General features: G+C 44.5%; 1 protein-coding gene across 1 annotated transcript; it reads left to right on the plus strand.

Moving 5' to 3' along the window:
- Nucleotides 1-563: 563 nt before the first annotated feature.
- Nucleotides 564-21,338, plus strand: LOC149305365 (UDP-glucuronosyltransferase 1A1-like). The gene is made up of 5 exons (XM_089478045.1): nucleotides 564-1,481; nucleotides 12,547-12,678; nucleotides 15,187-15,274; nucleotides 17,632-17,851; nucleotides 19,370-21,338. Exons 1-5 carry the CDS (start codon nucleotides 564-566, stop codon nucleotides 19,665-19,667), a joined length of 1,656 nt encoding a protein of 551 aa, XP_089334171.1. The 3' UTR covers nucleotides 19,668-21,338.
- The last annotated feature ends 1,849 nt before the right edge of the window (nucleotides 21,339-23,187 follow it).

Here is a 23,187-nt window from a genome sequence, read left to right on the forward strand (position 1 = left end):
ACACAACATTCCAGACCCAGTTTAACCAGTTTCAAATGTTCAGCCCCTCTAGTCCTGTGTAATACTTGGCAGTTTTAAAACAGGCTGCTGCCACAAGCATTGTTACCAACTCCTTATGAAGTAATACCTAGCCAGTAGCTTTGATAAACAATTAGTAATTATTAACCCTCAGCCTTATAACAGTATTGTTCCTGTAGAATTCCTGCATGGCAGGGGGTTAGACTGGATGGCCATTGTCATCTCTTCCAACTCTATGATTCTATTCTGGTAAGTGGCATATGATTATCACTTCTCCTCCTACTTCTCAATTATCATTAAGACTTATTGAAATAACAGACTTTGAAAATGTGTCTGCCCTGTTTGCAACCATGCTGAATTTGTGACAATCTGAACAAATCTGTGGATCTCTTTCCATCCAATCAAGATTGGTTTCCAGGGTCAACCTTTGACCAAGTTCCAAATCTCAGTTGTGCTTCTGTAAATAAGCAACGGAAAATAAATATTTACCAAAGAAGAAGGGGCTGAATGCTTGCAAGTGACTTCGTGTTTCCCACATTTTTAAAATGAGGTCTTTACATATTTTTAATGCTGGACGAAAGCACAGTGCAATTGACAAGACAAACTCTATTCTTCAAAGCATTTGTCAGCTACCTTTGTGGATTTTACCTACTTTCTTTTTCTGGAGCATTTCGGATGGGGGGAAGGTGCTGGTAATACCTGTGGATGGCAGTCACTGGCTCAGTATCCATCCAGTTATGGAACACCTTCAACAGAGAGGACATGAAGTAGTAGTTGTTGCTCCTGAAGCAAACTTGTGGATGAAACCGTCTGGATCCTACACAATGAAAACATTTCCTGTCACCTACACGACAGAATACTTAAAAACCGAATTCCAAAAGCTTGGCCACAGGATTTTTGCACGCCAGCCATTCCTAGTGAAAATGACACAGACTTTTGAAAAAATAAGAAATGTTACAACACTTATCTTTGATAACTGCAAGCAACTCTTGTACAACAAAGAACTGATTACATACCTTGAAGAAAACCAATTTGATGTTGTATTTATAGATCCAGTGTCTCCATGTGGACAAATTTTGGCTGAGTATTTATCTCTTCCTTCAGTTTACTACTTACGTGGAATCCCATGTGGTTTAGACTTGGAGGCAACCCAGTGTCCAAATCCACATTCTTATGTCCCAAAGTTCTTCACTGGCAATTCAGATCATATGACATTTAACCAGAGAGTGAAGAATTTTTTGGTTGGATCACTGGAATTTTTGATATGCTATCTTCTGTACTCACCATATGAAGTTCTGAGCAAAGAATTCCTACATCGAGATATGACAGTAAAAGAGCTCTATAGTCAAGCATCTATTTGGCTTCTACGCTATGACTTTGTGTTTGAATATCCAAGGCCTATTATGCCCAACATGGTCTTCATAGGAGGTATAAACTGTAGAAGAGAAAGTCCACTAACTCAGGTTAGTTCTTTTTTTCCGTGGTTACACATAATTTTCAGAGTTTTAGCTTTAAAGAAGAAGGATAAGATGTATTAATGTAGAGACATCTGGTGTGGGGGGTGGGAGTACTGGGGGCGGGACGTCCAGGCGGGACTTCCAGTAGGATTTCCAGGGCTGGGGAAATGGAGGCGTGGGGCCGGGAAAGCATCCACACAGATGGCAGAAATAGCCACGCGGGTGAGGAAGCACTGTGCAGACCATGGAAACAGGCACCCAGGCTGCAGAAAGAGCTATCCACCATAACTAGGAGGCTTCTAGCACATATCTTCATGTGCATGCTAATAACTTGATTCATAATGTCCTCTATCACTTAATATTATATGCTGTTATACACTGGTACCCCGGGTTACGAAATTAATTCGTTCCGCTATTCCTTTCGTAAGCCGAAAATTTCGTAACCCGAAGCGCTTTTCCCATTGAAAATAACTAATGCGTTCCATGACCTCAGACTGAACCTGCAAGTCAAAACAAAGTCACAATAGAGGCCTATTAAGCTAAGTACCCTACAATACAATGTAATACAAAGTTGCCTGAGGCACTAAAGAGCTTAACAATGACTGGCAGGTCCATTCTAAACTTTCTAAGGATCTTAACAATGACTGGCAGGTCCATTCTAAACTTTCTAATGATCTTAACAATGACTGACAGGTCCATTCTAAACTTTCTAATGATCTTAACAATGACTGACAGGTCCATTCTAAACTTTCTAAAGGATAAAGAAAAAAAGTTTTTTTCTCTCTTTGATGGTTCTGGCATCTCAGAGTCAGGCAGGAGGAGGAGGATGAGCTCTCAAATCATCACACCCATGACCAAAGCACCCCAAATCTAAAAAAGCAACCCCATGGTCACACTCTCTGGCCCAAACTTGCAAAAGTCCCACCCCACACTTTGAAAACATCACAGCCATGACCAAACCACCCCAGAACCCAAACTCAAAGGCCAGAACCCCCAAATCTGAAAATGCCACCCCAAAGTCACACTCTCTGGCCCACATCAAATCAAGGCCAAACTTGCAAAAATCGATGCCCACACTTTGAAAACATCACAGCCATGACCAAACCACCCCAGAACCCAAACTCAAAGGCCAGAAACCCCAAATCTGAACATGCCACCCCAAAGTCACACTCTCTGGCCCACATCAAATCAAGGCCAAACTTGCAAAAATCGATGCCCACACTTTGAAAACATCACAGCCATGACCAAACCACCCCAGAACCCAAACTCAAAGGCCAGAAACCCCAAATCTGAACATGCCACCCCAAAGTCACACTCTCTGGCCCACATCAAATCAAGGCCAAACTTGCAAAAATCGATGCCCACACTTTGAAAACATCACAGCCATGACCAAACCACCCCAGAACCCAAACTCAAAGGCCAGAAACCCCAAATCTGAACATGCCACCCCAAAGTCACACTCTCTGGCCCACATCAAATCAAGGCCAAACTTGCAAAAATCGATGCCCACACTTTGAAAACATCACAGCCATGACCAAACCACCCCAGAACCCAAACTCAAAGGCCAGAAACCCCAAATCTGAACATGCCACCCCAAAGTCACACTCTCTGGCCCACATCAAATCAAGGCCAAACTTGCAAAAATCGATGCCCACACTTTGAAAACATCACAGCCATGACCAAACCACCCCAGAACCCAAACTCAAAGGCCAGAAACCCCAAATCTGAACATGCCACCCCAAGGTCACACTCTCTGGCCCACATCAAATCAAGGCCAAACACATCTCACACTTTGAAAACATCACACCCATGACCATGCCACCCCAGAACCCAAACTCAAAGGCCAGAAACCCCAAATCTGAACATGCCACCCCAAGGTCACACTCTCTGGCCCACATCAAATCAGGGCCAAACATGCAAACCTCACATCTCACACTTTGAAATCATCACACCCATAACCATGCCACCCCAGAACCCAAACTCAAAGGCCAGAAACCCCAAATCTGAACATGCCACCCCAAGGTCACACTCTCTGGCCCACATCAAATCAAGGCCAAACACATCTCACACTTTGAAATCATCACACCCATGACCATGCCACCCCAGAACCCAAACTCAAAGGCCAGAAACCCCAAATCTGAACATGCCACCCCAAGGTCACACTCTCTGGCCCACATCAAATCAAGGCCAAACTTGCAAAAATCGATGCCCACACTTTGAAAACATCACAGCCATGACCAAACCACCCCAGAACTCAAACCCAAAGGCCAGAAAACCCAAATCTGAACATGCATCCCCATGGTAAGGCCCATTCTAAAGGATAAAGAAAAAAAGTGTTGCTGGTCTTGGCATCTCAGAGTGAGGCAGGGGAAGGAGGAGGAGGAGCTGCTCTCAAATCATCACAGCCATGACCAAAGCAACCACAAATCTAAAAAAGGAACCCCATGGTCACACTCTCTGGCCCACATCAAATCAAGGCCAAACACATCCCACACTCTCAAATCATCACACCCATGACCATGCCACCCCAGAACCCAAACCCAAAGGCCAGAAACCCCAAATCTGAACATGCCACCCCATGGTCACACTCTCTGGCCCACATCAAATCAAGGCCAAACATGCAAACCTCACATCCCACACTCTCAAATCATCACACCCATGACCATACAGTACAAAAGTGTTTTTCTTATCTTTGCTGGTCTTGGCATCTGGTCCTGGCATCTCGGAGTGAGGCAGGAGGAGGAGGAGGAGGAGAGGGGCAGCCCAAAAAGCCAAATTTAAACCAATTCAAGCAATTTAACCACTTCAGCCAATTCAAGCAATTTCACCACTTCAGCCAATTTAGCCAATTCAAGCAATTTAACCAATTCAGCCAATTTAGCCAATTCAAGCAATTTAACCAATTCAGCCAATTTAGCCAATGCCACCAATTTAACAAAGTTAACCATTTTTTTAAAAAGAATTTGGTGTTTTTTTTAAGGGTCACCTTTTTTTTAAGGGTCACCTTTTGCCTTCTTGGAAGACGGTTCTCCCGCTCTAGGGAAGAACTGGTCCAAGGATGTCTGCTTTTGCCGGCCCTTAAGCAGGTTCTTAAAATGGCTAAGGCAGACATTATCAAAATGGGCAATGGCATGGCTGGTGAGCACCTGCTCAGGGTGGTGCTTCTCCACAAAGGAAGCCACATTGTGGAATTGCCGCAAAATGTCTTTAATTTCTGCCGTTGGCAGAGATGCCCCCGCAGCCTCCTCCTCCTGGCCCCTGTCGAAATGGAGCACGTCTTCATCCACGGCCGAGTGTTGCATCGCCGCCAAGGCCTTCAGGTCCTCTGTTGTCAGGTCCTCGTTGTGCTCCTCGATGAGTTCCTCCACGTCCTCGTTGTCCACGTCGAGTCCCAGGGACCTCGCGATGGAGACGATCTCGTGCACCTCTTCCTCTTCACCTGGCTCAGCACCCTCGGACTGTGACCCTTCCAAGGAAGAAGCATCAGGCCACAGCTTCCTCCACGCAGCAATCAGGTTGCGCCTGGTGATCGCCTGCCAGGCCAAGTCCACCATCTTTAAGCACACCACGATGTCAAAATGCTGCTTCCAGAACTCACGAAGGGTCAGCTGTGTGCTCTCGGTCACATCGAAGCAACGCTTGAAGAGGTGCTTGGTGTACAGCTTCTTGAAGTTGGCGATCACCTGCTGGTCCATGGGTTGCAAGAGGGAGGTCGTGTTGGGTGGCAGAAACTGGACCTTGATGAAGGAGAACTCCGCGAGGATGTCCTTCTCCAGGCCATGCGGGTGCGCAGGAGCATTGTCCAAGAGGAGGAGGCACTTCAGGGGCAAATCTTCTTCCTCCAGGTACCGCTTCACTGTCGGGGCGAAGACACTGTTGATCCACTCGACGAAAAGGAGGCGTGTCACCCATGCGCGGCCATTGGAGCGCCACATCACTGGCAACCTGTCCTTCTGGATGTTGTGTGCCTTGAACGCCCTGGGATTCTCGGAGTGGTACACCAACAGGGGCTTGACCTTACAGTCCCCGCTGGCATTGGCACACAACGCAAGTGTGAAGCGGTCCTTCATTGGCTTGTGGCCTGGCTGTCTCCTCTCCTCCTGGGTGATGTAGGTGCGGCGAGGCATCTTCTTCCAGAAGAGGCCCGTCTCGTCGCAGTTGAAGACTTGCTGCGGGACGTAGCCTTCCTCCTCCACCATGGCCTTGAACGCGACGACGAATGCTTCAGCGGCCTGGTGGTCTGCGCTGGACGCCTCGCCGTGACGGACGACAGAGTGGATCCCGGTCCTCCTCTTGAACCTGTCGAACCAGCCACGTGATGCTTTGAAGTCCGGGGTGGCTGGCTCCTCCTGCGAAGAAGTTCCTTCGCCTGCCTCCTTGCTGGCCAGGTCTTCGTAGATGGCGGTGGCCTTCTCGCAGATGACCGAGGTGGTCACAGTGTCCCCGACTCGCTCCTTTTCCTTGATCCAGAGGAGAAGCAGGCGCTCCATCTCCTCATGCTTCGGTGTCCTCTGCTTGGCGATGGTCGTCACGCCTTTCGCTGGAGCCACAACAGCTCTGATGGCCTCCTTCTGCTTGAGGACAGTGCCAATCGTCGATGGGTTGCGTCCATACTCCTTGGCAATGTCCACCAAGCGCACGCCCCTCTCGTGCTTGGCAATGATGTCCTTCTTGTCCTCCAAGGACAAGGGAGCCCTCTTCTTCTTCTCACCGCTTGGCTTGGGAGCCATACTGTAGCTCAAGCCTAAAAAGGACAAAAGGAACAGGCACTGAGCAAAAGCCACAATTGGAAACCACCCCCACCCCCATGGTCACACTCTCTGGCCCAAACTTGCAAAAGTCCCACCCCACACTCTCAAATCATCACAGCCATGGCCAAAGCACACAAGAACACAAGCCCATAGGCCAGAAACCCAAAATCTGAAAATGCAACCCTATGGTGAGAGTCTCTGGCCACATGTGACCATAGCCAAAGTGTTAAAAGTCTCACACCACACTTTGAAAACAGCACAGCCATGAAGAAATCAAAGCAGCAAATGAAGCCCATCATCCACACATGAGAGCATGTTACCCAAACAGCAAAAACCCCCCAAAAAAGCAACCCAGCAGCTCTAACCCATCATCCACACATCAGAGCATGTTACCCAAACAGCAAAAAAACCCCAAAAAAGCAACCCAGCAGCTCTAACCCATCATCCACACATCAGAGCATGCCACACTAACAGCAAAAACCCCCCAAAAAAGCAACCCAGCAGCTCTAACCCATCATCCACACATCAGAGCATGCCACACTAACAGCAAAAACCCCCCAAAAAAGCAACCCAGCAGCTCTAACCCATCATCCACACATGAGAGCATGTTACCCAAACAGCAAAAACCCCCCAAAAAAGCAACCCAGCAGCTCTAACCCATCATCCACACATGAGAGCATGTTACCCAAACAGCAAAAACCCCCCAAAAAAGCAACCCAGCAGCTCTAACCCATCATCCACACATCAGAGCATGTTACCCAAACAGCAAAAAACCCCCAAAAATGCAACCCAGCAGCTCTAACCCATCATCCACACATCAGAGCATGTTACCCAAACAGCAAAAACCCCCCAAAAAAGCAACCCAGCAGCTCTAACCCATCATCCACACATCAGAGCATGTTACCCAAACAGCAAAAAACCCCCAAAAATGCAACCCAGCAGCTCTAACCCATCATCCACACATCAGAGCATGTTACCCAAACAGCAAAAACCCCCCAAAAAAGCAACCCAGCAGCTCTAACCCATCATCCACACATGAGAGCATGTTACCCAAACAGCAAAAACCCCCCAAAAAAGCAACCCAGCAGCTCTAACCCATCATCCACACATCAGAGCATGCCACACTAACAGCAAAAACCCCCCAAAAAAGCAACCCAGCAGCTCTAACCCATCATCCACACATCAGAGCATGCCACACTAACAGCAAAAACCCCCCAAAAAAGCAACCCAGCAGCTCTAACCCATCATCCACACATGAGAGCATGTTACCCAAACAGCAAAAAACCCCCAAAAAAGCAACCCAGCAGCTCTAACCCATCATCCACACATGAGAGCATGTTACCCAAACAGCAAAAACCCCCCAAAAAAGCAACCCAGCAGCTCTAACCCATCATCCACACATCAGAGCATGCCACACTAACAGCAAAAAACCCCCAAAAAAGCAACCCAGCAGCTCTAACCCATCATCCACACATCAGAGCATGCCACACTAACAGCAAAAACCCCCCAAAAAAGCAACCCAGCAGCTCTAACCCATCATCCACACATGAGAGCATGTTACCCAAACAGCAAAAACCCCCCAAAAAAGCAACCCAGCAGCTCTAACCCATCATCCACACATGAGAGCATGTTACCCAAACAGCAAAAACCCCCCAAAAAAGCAACCCAGCAGCTCTAACCCATCATCCACACATCAGAGCATGCCACACTAACAGCAAAAAACCCCCAAAAAAGCAACCCAGCAGCTCTAACCCATCATCCACACATCAGAGCATGCCACACTAACAGCAAAAACCCCCCAAAAAAGCAACCCAGCAGCTCTAACCCATCATCCACACATGAGAGCATGTTACCCAAACAGCAAAAACCCCCCAAAAAAGCAACCCAGCAGCTCTAACCCATCATCCACACATGAGAGCATGTTACCCAAACAGCAAAAACCCCCCAAAAAAGCAACCCAGCAGCTCTAACCCATCATCCACACATCAGAGCATGTTACCCAAACAGCAAAAAACCCCCAAAAATGCAACCCAGCAGCTCTAACCCATCATCCACACATCAGAGCATGTTACCCAAACAGCAAAAACCCCCCAAAAAAGCAACCCAGCAGCTCTAACCCATCATCCACACATCAGAGCATGTTACCCAAACAGCAAAAAACCCCCAAAAATGCAACCCAGCAGCTCTAACCCATCATCCACACATCAGAGCATGTTACCCAAACAGCAAAAACCCCCCAAAAAAGCAACCCAGCAGCTCTAACCCATCATCCACACATGAGAGCATGTTACCCAAACAGCAAAAACCCCCCAAAAAAGCAACCCAGCAGCTCTAACCCATCATCCACACATCAGAGCATGCCACACTAACAGCAAAAACCCCCCAAAAAAGCAACCCAGCAGCTCTAACCCATCATCCACACATCAGAGCATGCCACACTAACAGCAAAAACCCCCCAAAAAAGCAACCCAGCAGCTCTAACCCATCATCCACACATGAGAGCATGTTACCCAAACAGCAAAAACCCCCCAAAAAAGCAACCCAGCAGCTCTAACCCATCATCCACACATGAGAGCATGTTACCCAAACAGCAAAAACCCCCCAAAAAAGCAACCCAGCAGCTCTAACCCATCATCCACACATCAGAGCATGCCACACTAACAGCAAAAAACCCCCAAAAAAGCAACCCAGCAGCTCTAACCCATCATCCACACATCAGAGCATGCCACACTAACAGCAAAAACCCCCCAAAAAAGCAACCCAGCAGCTCTAACCCATCATCCACACATGAGAGCATGTTACCCAAACAGCAAAACCCCCCAAAAAAGCAACCCAGCAGCTCTAACCCATCATCCACACATGAGAGCATGTTACCCAAACAGCAAAAACCCCCCAAAAAAGCAACCCAGCAGCTCTAACCCATCATCCACACATCAGAGCATGCCACACTAACAGCAAAAAACCCCCAAAAAAGCAACCCAGCAGCTCTAACCCATCATCCACACATCAGAGCATGCCACACTAACAGCAAAAACCCCCCAAAAAAGCAACCCAGCAGCTCTAACCCATCATCCACACATGAGAGCATGTTACCCAAACAGCAAAAACCCCCCAAAAAAGCAACCCAGCAGCTCTAACCCATCATCCACACATGAGAGCATGTTACCCAAACAGCAAAAACCCCCCAAAAAAGCAACCCAGCAGCTCTAACCCATCATCCACACATCAGAGCATGTTACCCAAACAGCAAAAAACCCCCAAAAATGCAACCCAGCAGCTCTAACCCATCATCCACACATCAGAGCATGTTACCCAAACAGCAAAAACCCCCCAAAAAAGCAACCCAGCAGCTCTAACCCATCATCCACACATCAGAGCATGTTACCCAAACAGCAAAAAACCCCCAAAAATGCAACCCAGCAGCTCTAACCCATCATCCACACATCAGAGCATGTTACCCAAACAGCAAAAACCCCCCAAAAAAGCAACCCAGCAGCTCTAACCCATCATCCACACATCAGAGCATGTTACCCAAACAGCAAAAAACCCCCAAAAATGCAACCCAGCAGCTCTAACCCATCATCCACACATGAGAGCATGTTACCCAAACAGCAAAAACCCCCCAAAAAAGCAACCCAGCAGCTCTAACCCATCATCCACACATCAGAGCATGTTACCCAAACAGCAAAAACCCCCCAAAAAAGCAACCCAGCAGCTCTAACCCATCATCCACACATCAGAGCATGTTACCCAAACAGCAAAAAACCCCCAAAAAAGCAACCCAGCAGCTCTAACCCATCATCCACACATCAGAGCATGTTACCCAAACAGCAAAAAACCCCCAAAAATGCAACCCAGCAGCTCTAACCCATCATCCACACATCAGAGCATGTTACCCAAACAGCAAAAAACCCCCAAAAATGCAACCCAGCAGCTCTAGCCCATCATCCACAAATCTGAACATGCCAGTAGTGTAGCAAAACCCACAATCCACACTTTGAAAACACCAAAAAAATAAAAAAAAAAAAATAAAAATTAAAAAAAAATTAAAAAAATTAAAAAAAAAAAAAACAGCACCCCAGCACCCCAGAGCAAAAGCATGGTCACACTGTCTCAGCCCACCCCACCCCACAAGAAGAAGGTAAAAATCCATCAACCTACCTGTAGAGAAATTCCTGATGGCCGGTCTTGATCCGAAGATACACCTGGCAAAGGCAGCAAAAGTCCAAAGCCAGGCAAAGTCCGAACCGCAAGTGAACCCAAGAGTCAGAGCTCAAAATATCAACTCTTCCTCACACAGTCCACAGGGCCAGACAAAGGAGCAGATCGATGGAAGCCGGCTTTTGTACCTCAAGCCAGGCCACCCCCCCCAATTTCGTTAGCCAATACAGTTGATCAGCTTGATTTCGCAAGCCAATCACTGCTGCTAACGAAATTCAAAATTCGCGCCCAAGCTAACCCCTAACCCAGCCCCCTGGGTTAGCCGTTAGCCCTTTAAATCCCTGGAAAGCCTATCGCTGCAGTTTGCATCTTTTGAATTTCGCGCCGAAAAGGATTGCGTAACCCGAAGAATCTTTCGTAACCCGGGACAGCTTTTTACCAGCCGCTTTTTTCGTATCCCGAATATTTCGTAACCCGGTCCTTTCGTATCCCGGGGTACCAGTGTATATTGTATGAATCCTGAAACTCCAGCCTCTTACCACGACAGAATCTAAGACTAGATGTATATTCTCTTTGGCCCAGCACAGTAGTTATTTTCTATTATGGGATGAGACATCTTGGTTCTTTAAAGAAATCAAGGCATTTTTTCCCCCTTGGTTAGGGGGATATGGATGTACTGTTGATTGTATAAAAATGCAGTTAAATAGTTCTGAATTAAAACAAAAATGTTATCAGGAAATCAAAGTTAATATTATGGACCTTAGCATATGGCTGAGGTGTAAAATGCACTGTTGTTGTTAACTGCCCTTGAGTCATACTTAACCAATGGCAACCCTATGTATGAGACATCTCCAAGTCCCCCTATTCTCCACTGCTCTGCTTATGATTTGTAGATTCATGCCCATGACCTCTCTGATTGCATCTTTCTGTTGCCCTCCACCATTCTTAGCATTATTGTGTTTTCCAAAGAATCATGCCTTCTCATGATGTGGCCAAAGGACGGCAGCCTCAATTTGATCATCTTGGCTTCCAGGGATATGTCTGGCTTTATCTGCTCAAAGACCCATTTGTTTGTCCTTGTGGTTGTTCATGGTATCCTCAACACTCTTCTTCAGTACCACATCTCAAATGTGATGTTTTCCCTCTTATCTGTCTTCTTAACTGTCCAGCTCTCACATTCATACATGGTAATAGGGAATACAATGGCTTGGATGATTCTTACTTTAATGTTCAGTTGTATACAGTGGGGTGTGCCGACTGCAGCAAGTGACACCTCAGAGTGTGTGTGTGTGTGTGTGTGTGTGTGTGTGTGTGTGTACATCTGATGGAGTGGTACATTCTGTGGGACTGGTGTGGCAACTGGGTGAATGAGAAAGGGCATCACATCCCTTTCTCACTTGCTCAGCAGCTCCACCAGACCCCAAATGGCCCTCCATAGGCTGTAGTTGAGGCTGCTGGAGGTGACAGTACCTTACCTTTGGGCTCCAGCATGGCTGCTGCTACGGCACGACCAAAACATTTCTCTGGAGACTGCATCAGTCTGCTCTCCCACTGCTTTCTTTGCACCAGGTGACATCAACTATAGGGATGCCACTGGTTGTGTATCTATCTTGTCTAGTTTCTTCATAACTGCCCTTCCCATTCCCAGTCTTCTTCTGATTTCTTGACTGCAGTCTCCATTCTGAACAATCTTTGATCAAAGGTAGGAATCCATGGACTGAGAAATAAGATGCACGTCTTAATAGCAGTTAAAATATTTTACAATACAATGCTGAAATGTTCTATTGCTCTCAAACAGTGATTCTGATCTAGACAACCTTAATCTTTCTTATTAAGTTGAGGTGGACAGCTCTACATTGATTATTACAGTGAAACAAAAGAGTCTTAATTCCCAGCAAAATAGTTTTGTCACATCTTACTCTGTTGTAATACGTGTTCAAGATCAATGGTAAAAATTTCTTATGTGGTGTAATTGTGTTACTATATGTACAGCTTTTCTGAACTGTTTTGGGAGACATCTTTTGTCAAAACAATATATTCACCAATGTTTCTTCCTTTGTAGCTACCTATTACGGCAAGAATGCTGCTTAAACTGAAAATGTACTCAGATTATGTGGTATAAATGACACAAATAATCTTGACTGGGGTTTATTTTGTAGGAATTTGAAGCCATAGTAAATCAATCAGGTGAACATGGCATTGTCGTGTTTTCCTTGGGTTCAATGGTCTCTGAAATTCCAATGAAAAAAGCCATGGAAATTGCTGAAGGACTGGGAACAATACCTCAGACGGTAAGAAAGGAAAGAATGGGGAACATCTGTTTATATTTTTTTAAAGTATAAAACAATGTTTTTCATCTTGCATATGTCACATCATGTTTTAAAAATGACTCTGAAGCTGGTGTTTAGTTTTCCTAACTAGATATGCATTCTTTGAAAGTGAGGGCAGTTGTCATTTAAAGCAAACAGGTTGCAATAATTATATTACTCAAGTGGAACAATGCAGAAATCCCCAGTGATCTTTATCTATGCAAATAAATGTGAGATAATATTGGTTCGCTCTTGTTCCTGGGCTATTCATGACAGCCACTTGGAGCCCACAAACCAGAATAATCTGTTGGCATGAATAATTAGGTGGCATAAAATGGCCTAAGTAAAATTAACCATTTCAGTACCTAAAGTATAAAAACATTATCTGGTAAAATATTGCCTTCTGTGTAACACTTTGGCCCCATTCTTGTGTTAATTCAATAGCTCTCTCACACATTATTCTGACAATAAAACTCAAGGATTAGGTTAAAATATGATACACAGAAGCAGTGGCATCCCCAGGCTTGGTGTCACTCAGTGCAAGGGAGCCGCTGGGAGGATGGTGGCTTCCCCACTTGCTTGCTCAGCTACCTGATCATCAGGGACGTAGACAAGGGGGAGGGTCCGTGGGGTCCGGACCCCCTTTTGTTAAATACAATGAATGGTGTGCGCTGCCACGCCGCCGCGCTCGAACCCCATTATAATGGTGGCACTTAGTCTGGACCCCCTTCTTCCCAAAATCTTGTGATCCCAAAATCCTGTGATCATCCAGGGTTGCTGGGGAGGAGGCCAGGCAAGTGAGGCAATGGGAGTAGAGAGAAGGGACATGTTTGCCCCTTCTCCTTTGCCACTGCTGGACTTCCTTCTGAAGAGGGAGCTCAGCAGGGCGAAGCCAGAAGGGGCATGCTCTTCCCTCCTTCTTCTCTTGCTTCTTTTCTCACTTGCCCCTCTCCTCTCTGGCAGAAACAGCTGCCATGTGGTGGCCTACCCTGCCCTCCTTTCATCCTCTCCTGCTGTCTCGTTGATGCCCAGCGAGGACTGCCAGGAATGCCATAGGCAAGTGAGACAGCAGGAGTGGAGAGAAGGGGTGCACACTATCTCTCCTCTTCTTCCACTACTGGCTTTCTCCTCATGGAGAGAGCCAGGATGGTGGAGAAGAAGGGGCCTGACTGGCTGTCACCGCTCTTCTGAAGTGTCACCCAGTTTGGGCTGTACTGCCCTAATGATGCCACTGCACAGAACAAATTGATATTTAGCCATTGAAATATTTATTAAAAATCTTGGTTCCTATTTATACTTGCTGGATTCAAACTCTGAACTAAACATAGTTTTTGTGGGTTTTTTGGGCTATGTGGCCATGTTCTATAAGATTTTATAGATATACATTTCGCCAGTGCTGTCAGGAAGAAACTCTTATAGTACATGGCCAGATAGCCTGAAAACCCCACAAAAAACTATGGATGCAGGCCATGAAAGTTCACATCTGAACTAAACCTTTATATTGTTTTGTCTGCAATTTTTAATCCACTGACCTTAATTAAAATCTTTTCTTAGTGACTCACTAGCACAGTTCAGACATCCTCTCAAACAGCCCATTCAGTCCTTCCTTTGTGAAATACAAGCAATTATTATTATTATTAACTTCTATTTATAAAGCACTGTAAATTTACACAGCGCTGTACATACAATCTTTTAGTTAGACGGTTCCCTGCCCTCAGGCTTACAATCTAAGAAATTATATAGAAGATGTTTCTAGTTAAGCAGACGCAAGGATATTATGTTAATTAGCTTCAGAATAAACCAGGTTAAACTATGGCTAGAGGTTGATTAAGATCCCTGATTTGGTCAGGAGCTGGTCCCCATAGTTTCTCAATTAAGATGAAATCAGGGTGACCAGATGTCCTAACTTCAAAGGAAGACAAAACATTGCAAAATGTACAAAATGTAAGAAAAAATGGAGGATGTGACCAAAGAAAAGCTAAAAACACTTATCTAAATATAAACCATGCTTCTTAGTCATGCTCCACCTCATGGAAGACTTTTTTGAATACCTCCTGGACAGTAGGTTGAAGTTTAGGACATGTCCTGGAAAAAGGAGAATATCTGGTCACCCTGGATGAAATGAGAAACTATTATTAATTACACACTTCTTTGTTTACCCTTGTTGTGGAGCAGGGAGGGTGGGAACAAAATATGCTTGGTATCTAGACCAGGGGTAGTCAGCTGCGCGGAGCTGGGGGTACATTAGCTCCTAGGAGACCCGGTAGGGCTGCACCCACACCAGTTCTGCTGCTCCCCCCCCCCCCCCAATGTTCCCAAATATCCCTAGGGGTCATGTGGGATGTTTTTGTCCCTAGCTGAGTTGTTCATTTCAACAAAGATGGGCCACATGCAGGCATCATAATGTGGTATATTTTACTTTGGTGAATGGGACCTTGAAGAAGCTAAAGATACATGTTACAAAAACTCTGTACTTTTTCATCCACGAAGGTGCTGTGGAGGTACACAGGCGAGACCCCACCCAACCTTGCCAAGAACACAAAGCTTGTTAAGTGGCTTCCGCAAAACGACCTACTTGGTATGTCTGGGCCAGAAATTAAAATGTTGACTTTCCATCTACATAATTTCTTTCTCAACTAAATTATCACAAAGAAAAAAAAAAAGAATACCCTGTATTTCCTTTAAAAAAAATCCACAAGTCACTCCAAATAGCATTTTAGAAGTTAATTTAAAGTTGGATCAATATGTTCCTAGATGAATGCACCTGCTGAAACCGCATCATAAAAACCTGCAGTTGCAATATCAGGCTAGAAAAGGAAAATAATAAAGGGAATTTGTTGAAAGGAAACTCAGAATAAACCCAGAAAGTGAACAGTGGATGCTTCAAGACAAAGGGGCTCTTGTGTTATTGATCCAAATGCACTGGGCGGATTCTCTCCCCTTTCCTCCTTTGTTTGTTTTGTTCCCCAAAGAATTTTAAAATACATTTCTCTAAAATGAATATAGCATCTACATACATACTTTCTCTCACAGAATGATCACCTAAACAACCCTGGCTTTCTTCCTTCCGGACTTCTCAGTAGTTCACCTGGCTTCTCAATATTTTCCTCCCTCCTGCTTTTCCCAGGCCCTGGCCCACAAATTTGTTGCTTTCTCAGTCTCCCACTTTCCCATTTTATTTCTTCACCATGTTCCCATTATTCATCTTCCCTTCTTCCACCGAGGCATACCTGCTAATTTACTGTTTCTGTTCTTCTAATTTACCATAGGCACTAAAGCCTACAGTTTTGCCAAACCAGTATGCCCAACTACAGCTGTCCCTTGCCCTCTGTGGGTAATGCCCAAATCAAACTGCTATCTGAGAAAGCAGGTCCAATTGAACAGTGCCAGTCAGGAGATGAAAGACACCAGTTGGCATGATTCTCTTTTCTTTTCAAACCAACAGGAATAGTAGGACAGTCTGAAAAGACAACTGGAGGAGAGTGAAGGGAAAGTGGGCTACCATTTTCACTTCTACCGTATATACTCAGCTATAAATTGACCTCAAGTATAAGTTAAGGGCAGATTTTCGGGCCAAAATCATGGATTTCAATATGAACCATGGATACACTGAGGGTAAAAGTTAGGGGTATGTAACAAAGGATGTAAAAATCTCAAAGAACTTACAAAATTTCAGCAGGCATCACCCTAAAATGGCTAGATGAATGAAAGAATAGAGGGTCAATGCTTACAGGACAGATTAGACTCTTGCCTTTCACCAGTGGATGATTCCTTTTTTATATAACAGTTAAAGGACAGTGCTTACATTCACTCATGGATAAGTTGACTCAGGTTTTTTGGGTCAATTTTTCGATTAAAATTTATTGATTTACACATGAGTATGTACAGTAATCTGGCAACAAGGAGGGTAGGAAGCTTTGCAGATGTAGGGCAGCACATTGCCCCCTCTCACAAGACATCATCCCTTAAGAACCTTGACTACAAACATGCATTGCCTGCGCCACTGAAAACAGTGACATAGAACTCTGTTGTGATCAATTTAAGCTACTTTGGAGTCACTGGAATTTAGCAGCTAACTAGATATGAAACCAGAAATGTGAACTATGTCCTAGTGGGTTGTAATCGTTGAACTGATAACATTTTCCCTCAAATCATAGCTGCAAACTGACTCATAACAATAACAGAAACGATTTTTCATGTCAACATTGCTGTCTCTAAGCTGTTTTCTTTCCTACCACTATCAAATCAAATTGATTGTCCATCTCTCCACCCCACCCCATAGCTTTTATTCAACCTCCACTCCAAAGAGCTAAAAATGTCTTGCCCATTTTACCTTATTTAGCACTTTATTATAATGTTAACTTTTATATTCAATGGCTTAAAAATGCACATTTATTTAGACAGGCATTCCCTGTTAAACATAGCTGGAAATGCCTGTCTCTTTTCGTTGTGAAAATTCCTTGTTTCCGTTCCATCCCAGACCTTGGGTGTGTTTGTTTCTTCTGTCCCATGAACACACTCTTGTGTTCATATACTAGAAACCCTGGCTGAAAGGCTGCTGGCAACCTGAGATGGAAAACAGGAAACAACAAGGAATAATGGTAGAAAGAGCACTCTACTCCTATAGCTTGTTCCACCGGTCCCCCCCCCCCCCCCCCAGTTTCCATGACAAGGCAAGGTAGGCATGCATCTGGAGTAACAGGGCAAGACCAGCTTTTACTACAACAGATTAAATAACAAAATGGTACCTTTTCTGTTCCCCACCATCTTGCTGTTGTTGTTTGCTAATCTGTGAATAACACAGGGAATATTCCAGCTTCAACACACTGCTTTTAAATGTGCACTTTAACTGTCGCTTTCTATATCTTATCACATATTAGCAGTAAAATGAACATGTTTGTATTTCTTTACCTTTACTCCTTTCTTATTCAACAGCTCACCCCAAAGCCAGAGCCTTTATAACTCATGCAGGCTCCCATGGGGTATATGAAGGGATCTGCAATGGAGTGCCAATGGTGTTGATGCCACTTTTTGGAGATCAAATGGATAATGCAAAACGGGTGGAATCTCGAGGAGCAGGAGTGACTCTGAATATAATTGAGATGACTGCAAAGGACATATCTGAAGCCCTGAAAGCTGTTATTTATGATAAAAAGTGAGTAGATAAGGCATAGCAGTAATAGATTGAATTTATGGTTGTGCCCACTTACCAGTAACAAACCACTTGGAAGCATAGTGACTCACTTAAAATATAGTGAACAGCAGTGACTGATGCCTTCCGTGACAGCAGGGCAGTGAATCTGCTTGAAGTTTTATTCCAGTGTGCTGAATCTGTTTAAAGGTCAGGTTAAAATGTTCTCCATTGACATGGATGTCACCAAATACTACTTATAGTGAAACTGCCCTCTTATCGAGCAGCAACCAGAGCTGCTGACAGTTAGGAACAGTGTGCTCTTGCATGTAACTGACAGAAGCACCTCCTGCTTCCACTGCTTGATCATTACTGGTAAGCATAGCTGCCTACTCCATCACTAAGTACAATAGCATCCAAAATCCACAAACCTGTGATACCTTTATGGGGCCAACCAAAATTCACAATATACATGTTGACAGCTCTTGAAGTTCCACTAGCTTCTTCATCAGGCAAAGGTGTTAAAAATCATACAGAGAAAGAAAGAAAAAATGGTGATGCATTTTGTCAGGATGTTGTAGTTGTTGTCCCAAGTTCAGGTGATGTGGAGGGATATTGATACAGGCAGGCCCCACCTCCTTCTGGCCATGTTAGTACTGGGAGATTTTTAAAGTCCGGTTTCTTTTGTGGCAACAACAACAGCCACATAGTACTTGATGATGTGAAGGAGCGGTGGGCATTGGTATCCACTGTAATTTGGTTCCAGGACCCCCTGTGCATACAAAACCCATGCATGCTTAAGTCCCATTATATACAATAGTATAATAAAATGGTGTCACATACAAAGTGGCAAAATCAAGGGTTATTTTTTTGGAATTTTTTTGGGGGAGGCGGGGCAATATTTTCAAACTGTGGATGGTTGAATCCATAAATGCAGAATCCATGGATACAGAGGGCCTTCCATTAGCCTTAGCCACGACTGACAGTGTTGACAATGTTCCTTAGAGCTACAGTGCAACAATATTGGGGACGGGGGGGGGGGGGGGGGGACACATTGCACACCTCGATATAACAGAACACCTGCCATAGAGTTTCAATGCAACTATTAACAGCCCAGGAATCTTTGCCTCTGTTGCATCCAGTGACCCCCACATAATGCTTGTACAATATGTGACACCTATATGCCCACAGGGAGAGAACTAGTACTTGTTGATGCAAATAGCACATCATGGAGCCCTCACTTTCCTGGGGCCCTACATTTGTGCATGTATAGATATTGGGCCATCTGTACCGTTACCACCCATTTCCCACAGTCCAGGCATACAGAGAACACTATGTAAAACGAGGAACTTAATTCTCTTGGAAAGCTAGCATATTTCAGATAGTTGAAGAACTTCCTTCAATGATACAAACAGGAATTGATCCCACCTCAGCTTCAAGGTCTGATGATCCTCTTTCAAGGGTTTAGGGTATTTCGTTATTTTATTCCTCTGTATGTATCATAAAGGTATGCAGTAAAACCTTTTAAAAACATGCTTTCAGGTATAAAGAGAACATCCAGCGCCTCTCAGAACTTCACCTGGACAGACCGATCCACCCTCTCGATCTTGCTGTGCATTGGGTGGAGTTTGTGATGAAGCACAAGGGAGCCCCGCATCTGCGACCGGCAGCCCATGACCTCAACTGGGTCCAGTACCATTCTATTGATGTTATTGCCTTCCTCCTGGCTGTAACACTGGTAGCACTGTTCATCTCAATGAAGTGCTGCATGTTCTGCTGTAGAAAGTGTTTCTGCAAACATGGAAGACTAAGCAAGAAAAGCAAATCAAAGTCTCAGTAAAATCTGGTGAGGTATAGGGGAGTCAAGGAGCCTAAGGAAATGGGCCTTGTTCCTGAAGGTCATAAGGCATCCTGCATCAGTCCTAGCATAACTGGGGCCAGTTTGCAGGTGTTCCTTCCTAAAACAAAATCATGATGACATAAATGTGTCATTTCCATGCTAATGTATGAATGCAACCCCTCTGGCCAATGATATTATGGATATAAGCAAATGGATCCCCAAGATAAAACTTCCAGGCAGATTTCAGATTTTTGTAGTTCATAAATGTGTTAAGGAATCAATTGTGTATGTAACTGATGGATCAGACTTGGGACACACACATTGATTATACCTCCCCTAATGTAGGTCACATGATGCCAGCGCCATATTTTTCAAATGGCAACAAAGGTGTTGTTGTTTAGTGCTTTTAATTTAAACAGAGTGGCTGGCATCATGCTAATAAGCAATGATGTCATAAATCCGCCTTACAACATTGTAACTCACTTTTTTGGTCATGGCAAAGGTGAGGATTCTGTTCCATCCATGCAACCCCTCCAACCTACCTTGTAAGTTGGGTAGCCCTCCACCCAACACAGCTATTTCTGCATTATCAGAGAGTGAGAGGATCCATGGTGAAGGCTCCAGCTATTTTCCTCTTGCTGGATGTGCTGCAAAAACATCTTCTGCTAAGATGTTCCAGGGACCCCCAAAGGTCTCTGCTGGTGTCTGTTGCAGTTTGTCCAGCTACAGGAAAATAGCTGAGCTTGTCACTGCTGATCTCCTCACTTGCTGAGAACCCAGAAATGGCCATGTTGGGAAGTTACCTGGCTTACAAGGTGGATACAAGTTCCTGCATCAGGAGATGTAGCTATGGATACATAGGTATGTGGAACATACATATACTTCTCCTGATGCAGGATATTGGATATTAATTTTAGGAAATTTGGAGAAGTTTTTGCAGAGCAGGATAGGGATGTAGCTTTGTTATTCTGTTGCAGGAAGAAAGAAAACAAGCAACGGTCTTGTTAAAACAAGATTTATGTGGCATAAGATTTTGTGGACTCCATCCTGCTTCAGACATGTGGGAGAGCCCAAAAAGACTTTTGATCCTTTGAAGTGCTGCAAGAGTCTTTGCCCTTAAGAAGATTTTTGGTTAAAAAATGTCCATGGTACTAGAGTAGCCTCTTTCTTTCTTTCACCTTCAGAAAGGCCACTGCTGTGACAACCTTTGTATTTTGTCCTGTCATTAAAGGAATTATATGATCTATACTGGTGCTGCAATTTCTAGTTACCTAAAGGGGCACTTTTCTGAAGCACTCTGTGATAGTTAGATAATGAATGATAGAACAAAACAGAACAACCCTAAGCATGGGTAGGAATTATGTGGTGGACAGTTTTCCAAAGCTCTACAGTTTACTGTATGTCTTTTGTACAACAATCTTGTTATATTGTCATTTTTATATTGTAGATGGTGACATCCATAGGGCCATCTAATGAATTCACAATGATAGTATTACAATTTGAACTGGAGATTTCCTATAATGTAGGAAACAGAGCAGACTTGCAAATGTCATTACCAAAGAAACTCCTAATTGTCAGTCAGTCCCCCAATTGTTGACTTAGGGGCAGAACAGACTGCCCCAAAGGGTGGCTTGAAGTTGCCCCTGAGAAAACCGGATCGTGGCTGCAGCAGCTACATGCTGCAGCCCCATTCCACCTTTTTGCCAACCCAAAAAGAAGCGGCAAAATGCCACTCCTTTCTGCTATAGCAAAAAGCTGGCTTTTCCTGTCCTGCTGCAGATTTAAGGCACTCTGGCAGTGTGCAGCGTCTAAATGCCGCTCTGACGGACCACCCAGAAGCCGGCTGCCATGTAGGCAGCCGTACTGCATGAAGCTAGCTTCTGGGCGTCATGGGGGTGTGCGTCATGTGTATGCTACACTTTCAAGCCAGCTGGAAGCCAGCTTTTCATGCCAGTCTGTACTGGTCCTCAGGCAGCCACAAATGGACTGAGCTAGCATAAAACCAAATACAAAACACAATTCAAACTACTACCCAGCTAAATAATTTCCTTAAATCTATTTGCCTTGGCCACAATGTATGTTTTTTAAAGATTGAGAGCACTGTGAACCTAACCCTATGCAATTACTGCTAAAGCTTAAACAGAACAATGAATTAACATTGTTGATTATTGCATCAGATATTCTGAAAATAAAGTTCAAGTAATATTGAATAGTAGCTGTTTCTTAAGTTGAGGAAGGTGGGGCAGATCATTGATGCTTACTCACCAGAATTTGGGAATCAGGATAAGTGATTTAACAGATCATTCTGTTAACCCTGAGGTGTTTGAAAATAAAAACGGTAGTAAAGAGACAAATATGGGTACTCTGTCCTTCTTCTCCCTGACCTTCCCAACCATCATGAGAATAAGGAAGGCAGAAAGATGGCCTGTAACTGTGTTTAGCTAAATATAATTGTTGTTATTTGCACAACCAGAATGCAGCATAATCCACTCAGTGGCAAAACAGATGGCCCTTTTATGCCACTGTTCCGGTAGCTTCGGGGGGTGGCATTTTGGCCTGGAAGCTGCCCTGAAGCTACTGTGGCTGTTTACATGTAGGCGGCTTCATGACACTCCAGTGGCACAGCGTTTACACACTGCATGCCACCAGAACGTCATGAAGCCAACTTTAGGCTTTGGCGGGGCTGTGAGAGCCGGCTTTTTGCCAGCCGAAGAAGGAGCTGATCTTTGCTGCTCCTTTTTCAACCAGCTTTAAGCTGGCTTGGGAGCATGGTGTATGGTTGCCACAATCCCAATCAATCTGTTCCAGCCCTCATGGTTACAGCTCCTTTCATTGTTCACTTTGAATAAATGGGTGATGAAAAGTGTCTGGTATCGAAACATGAAATCTACGTTTTAAATTATTGATCTTCCACTCAAGGGTGTGAAGGTGTAGATAATAGAAATACATTAATTCTCAAACATCTTAGAGTCATAGAGTGGGAAGGTATCCCAAGGGCCATGCAGGGATCCACTGCTAAACACCCCTGACTAATAGCCATCCAATTTTAGTTTTAAAGATCCCCCATCTTCTGAGGGAGTTTATCCCACTGTTGAGCAGCTCTTACAGTAAAGAGGTTCTTCCTAATATTTAGATGGAATCTTTCTTACAATTTGAATCCATTGGTTTGTTTCTTAGAGCCTTAACACATGAGAAAAGAAAGCTGAAACCGAGTAGGATAGTAGTGGTTTTCTCCGTGCCTCTCCTAATGATGTCATAGCACTTCTGTTCTCTTCCCAAGGGATATGGTTGTAAAAGTGTCTTTTGTCATACTAAAAAAAATCTGTTCAACAAAAGGCACAGTTTTATTACCATCTTCCTCAGGAAGACAACAGAAGTGACACAATGGCAAGGGGGGAGGCACAGAGAAAGCTGATACTCTCCCATTCCACTTTGGTGTTCCTTTATCATACGATAAGGCCATTCGTCTCTGGAGCAGCAGAAAACAAACTTGCTACATCTTTGACATGACATTCCTTCA

Source organism: Sceloporus occidentalis, unplaced genomic scaffold, assembly GCF_023333645.1.
Source record: "Sceloporus occidentalis isolate IW3139 unplaced genomic scaffold, rSceOcc1.0.p SCAF_12, whole genome shotgun sequence".
NCBI classification, from domain to species: domain Eukaryota; kingdom Metazoa; phylum Chordata; class Lepidosauria; order Squamata; family Phrynosomatidae; genus Sceloporus; species Sceloporus occidentalis.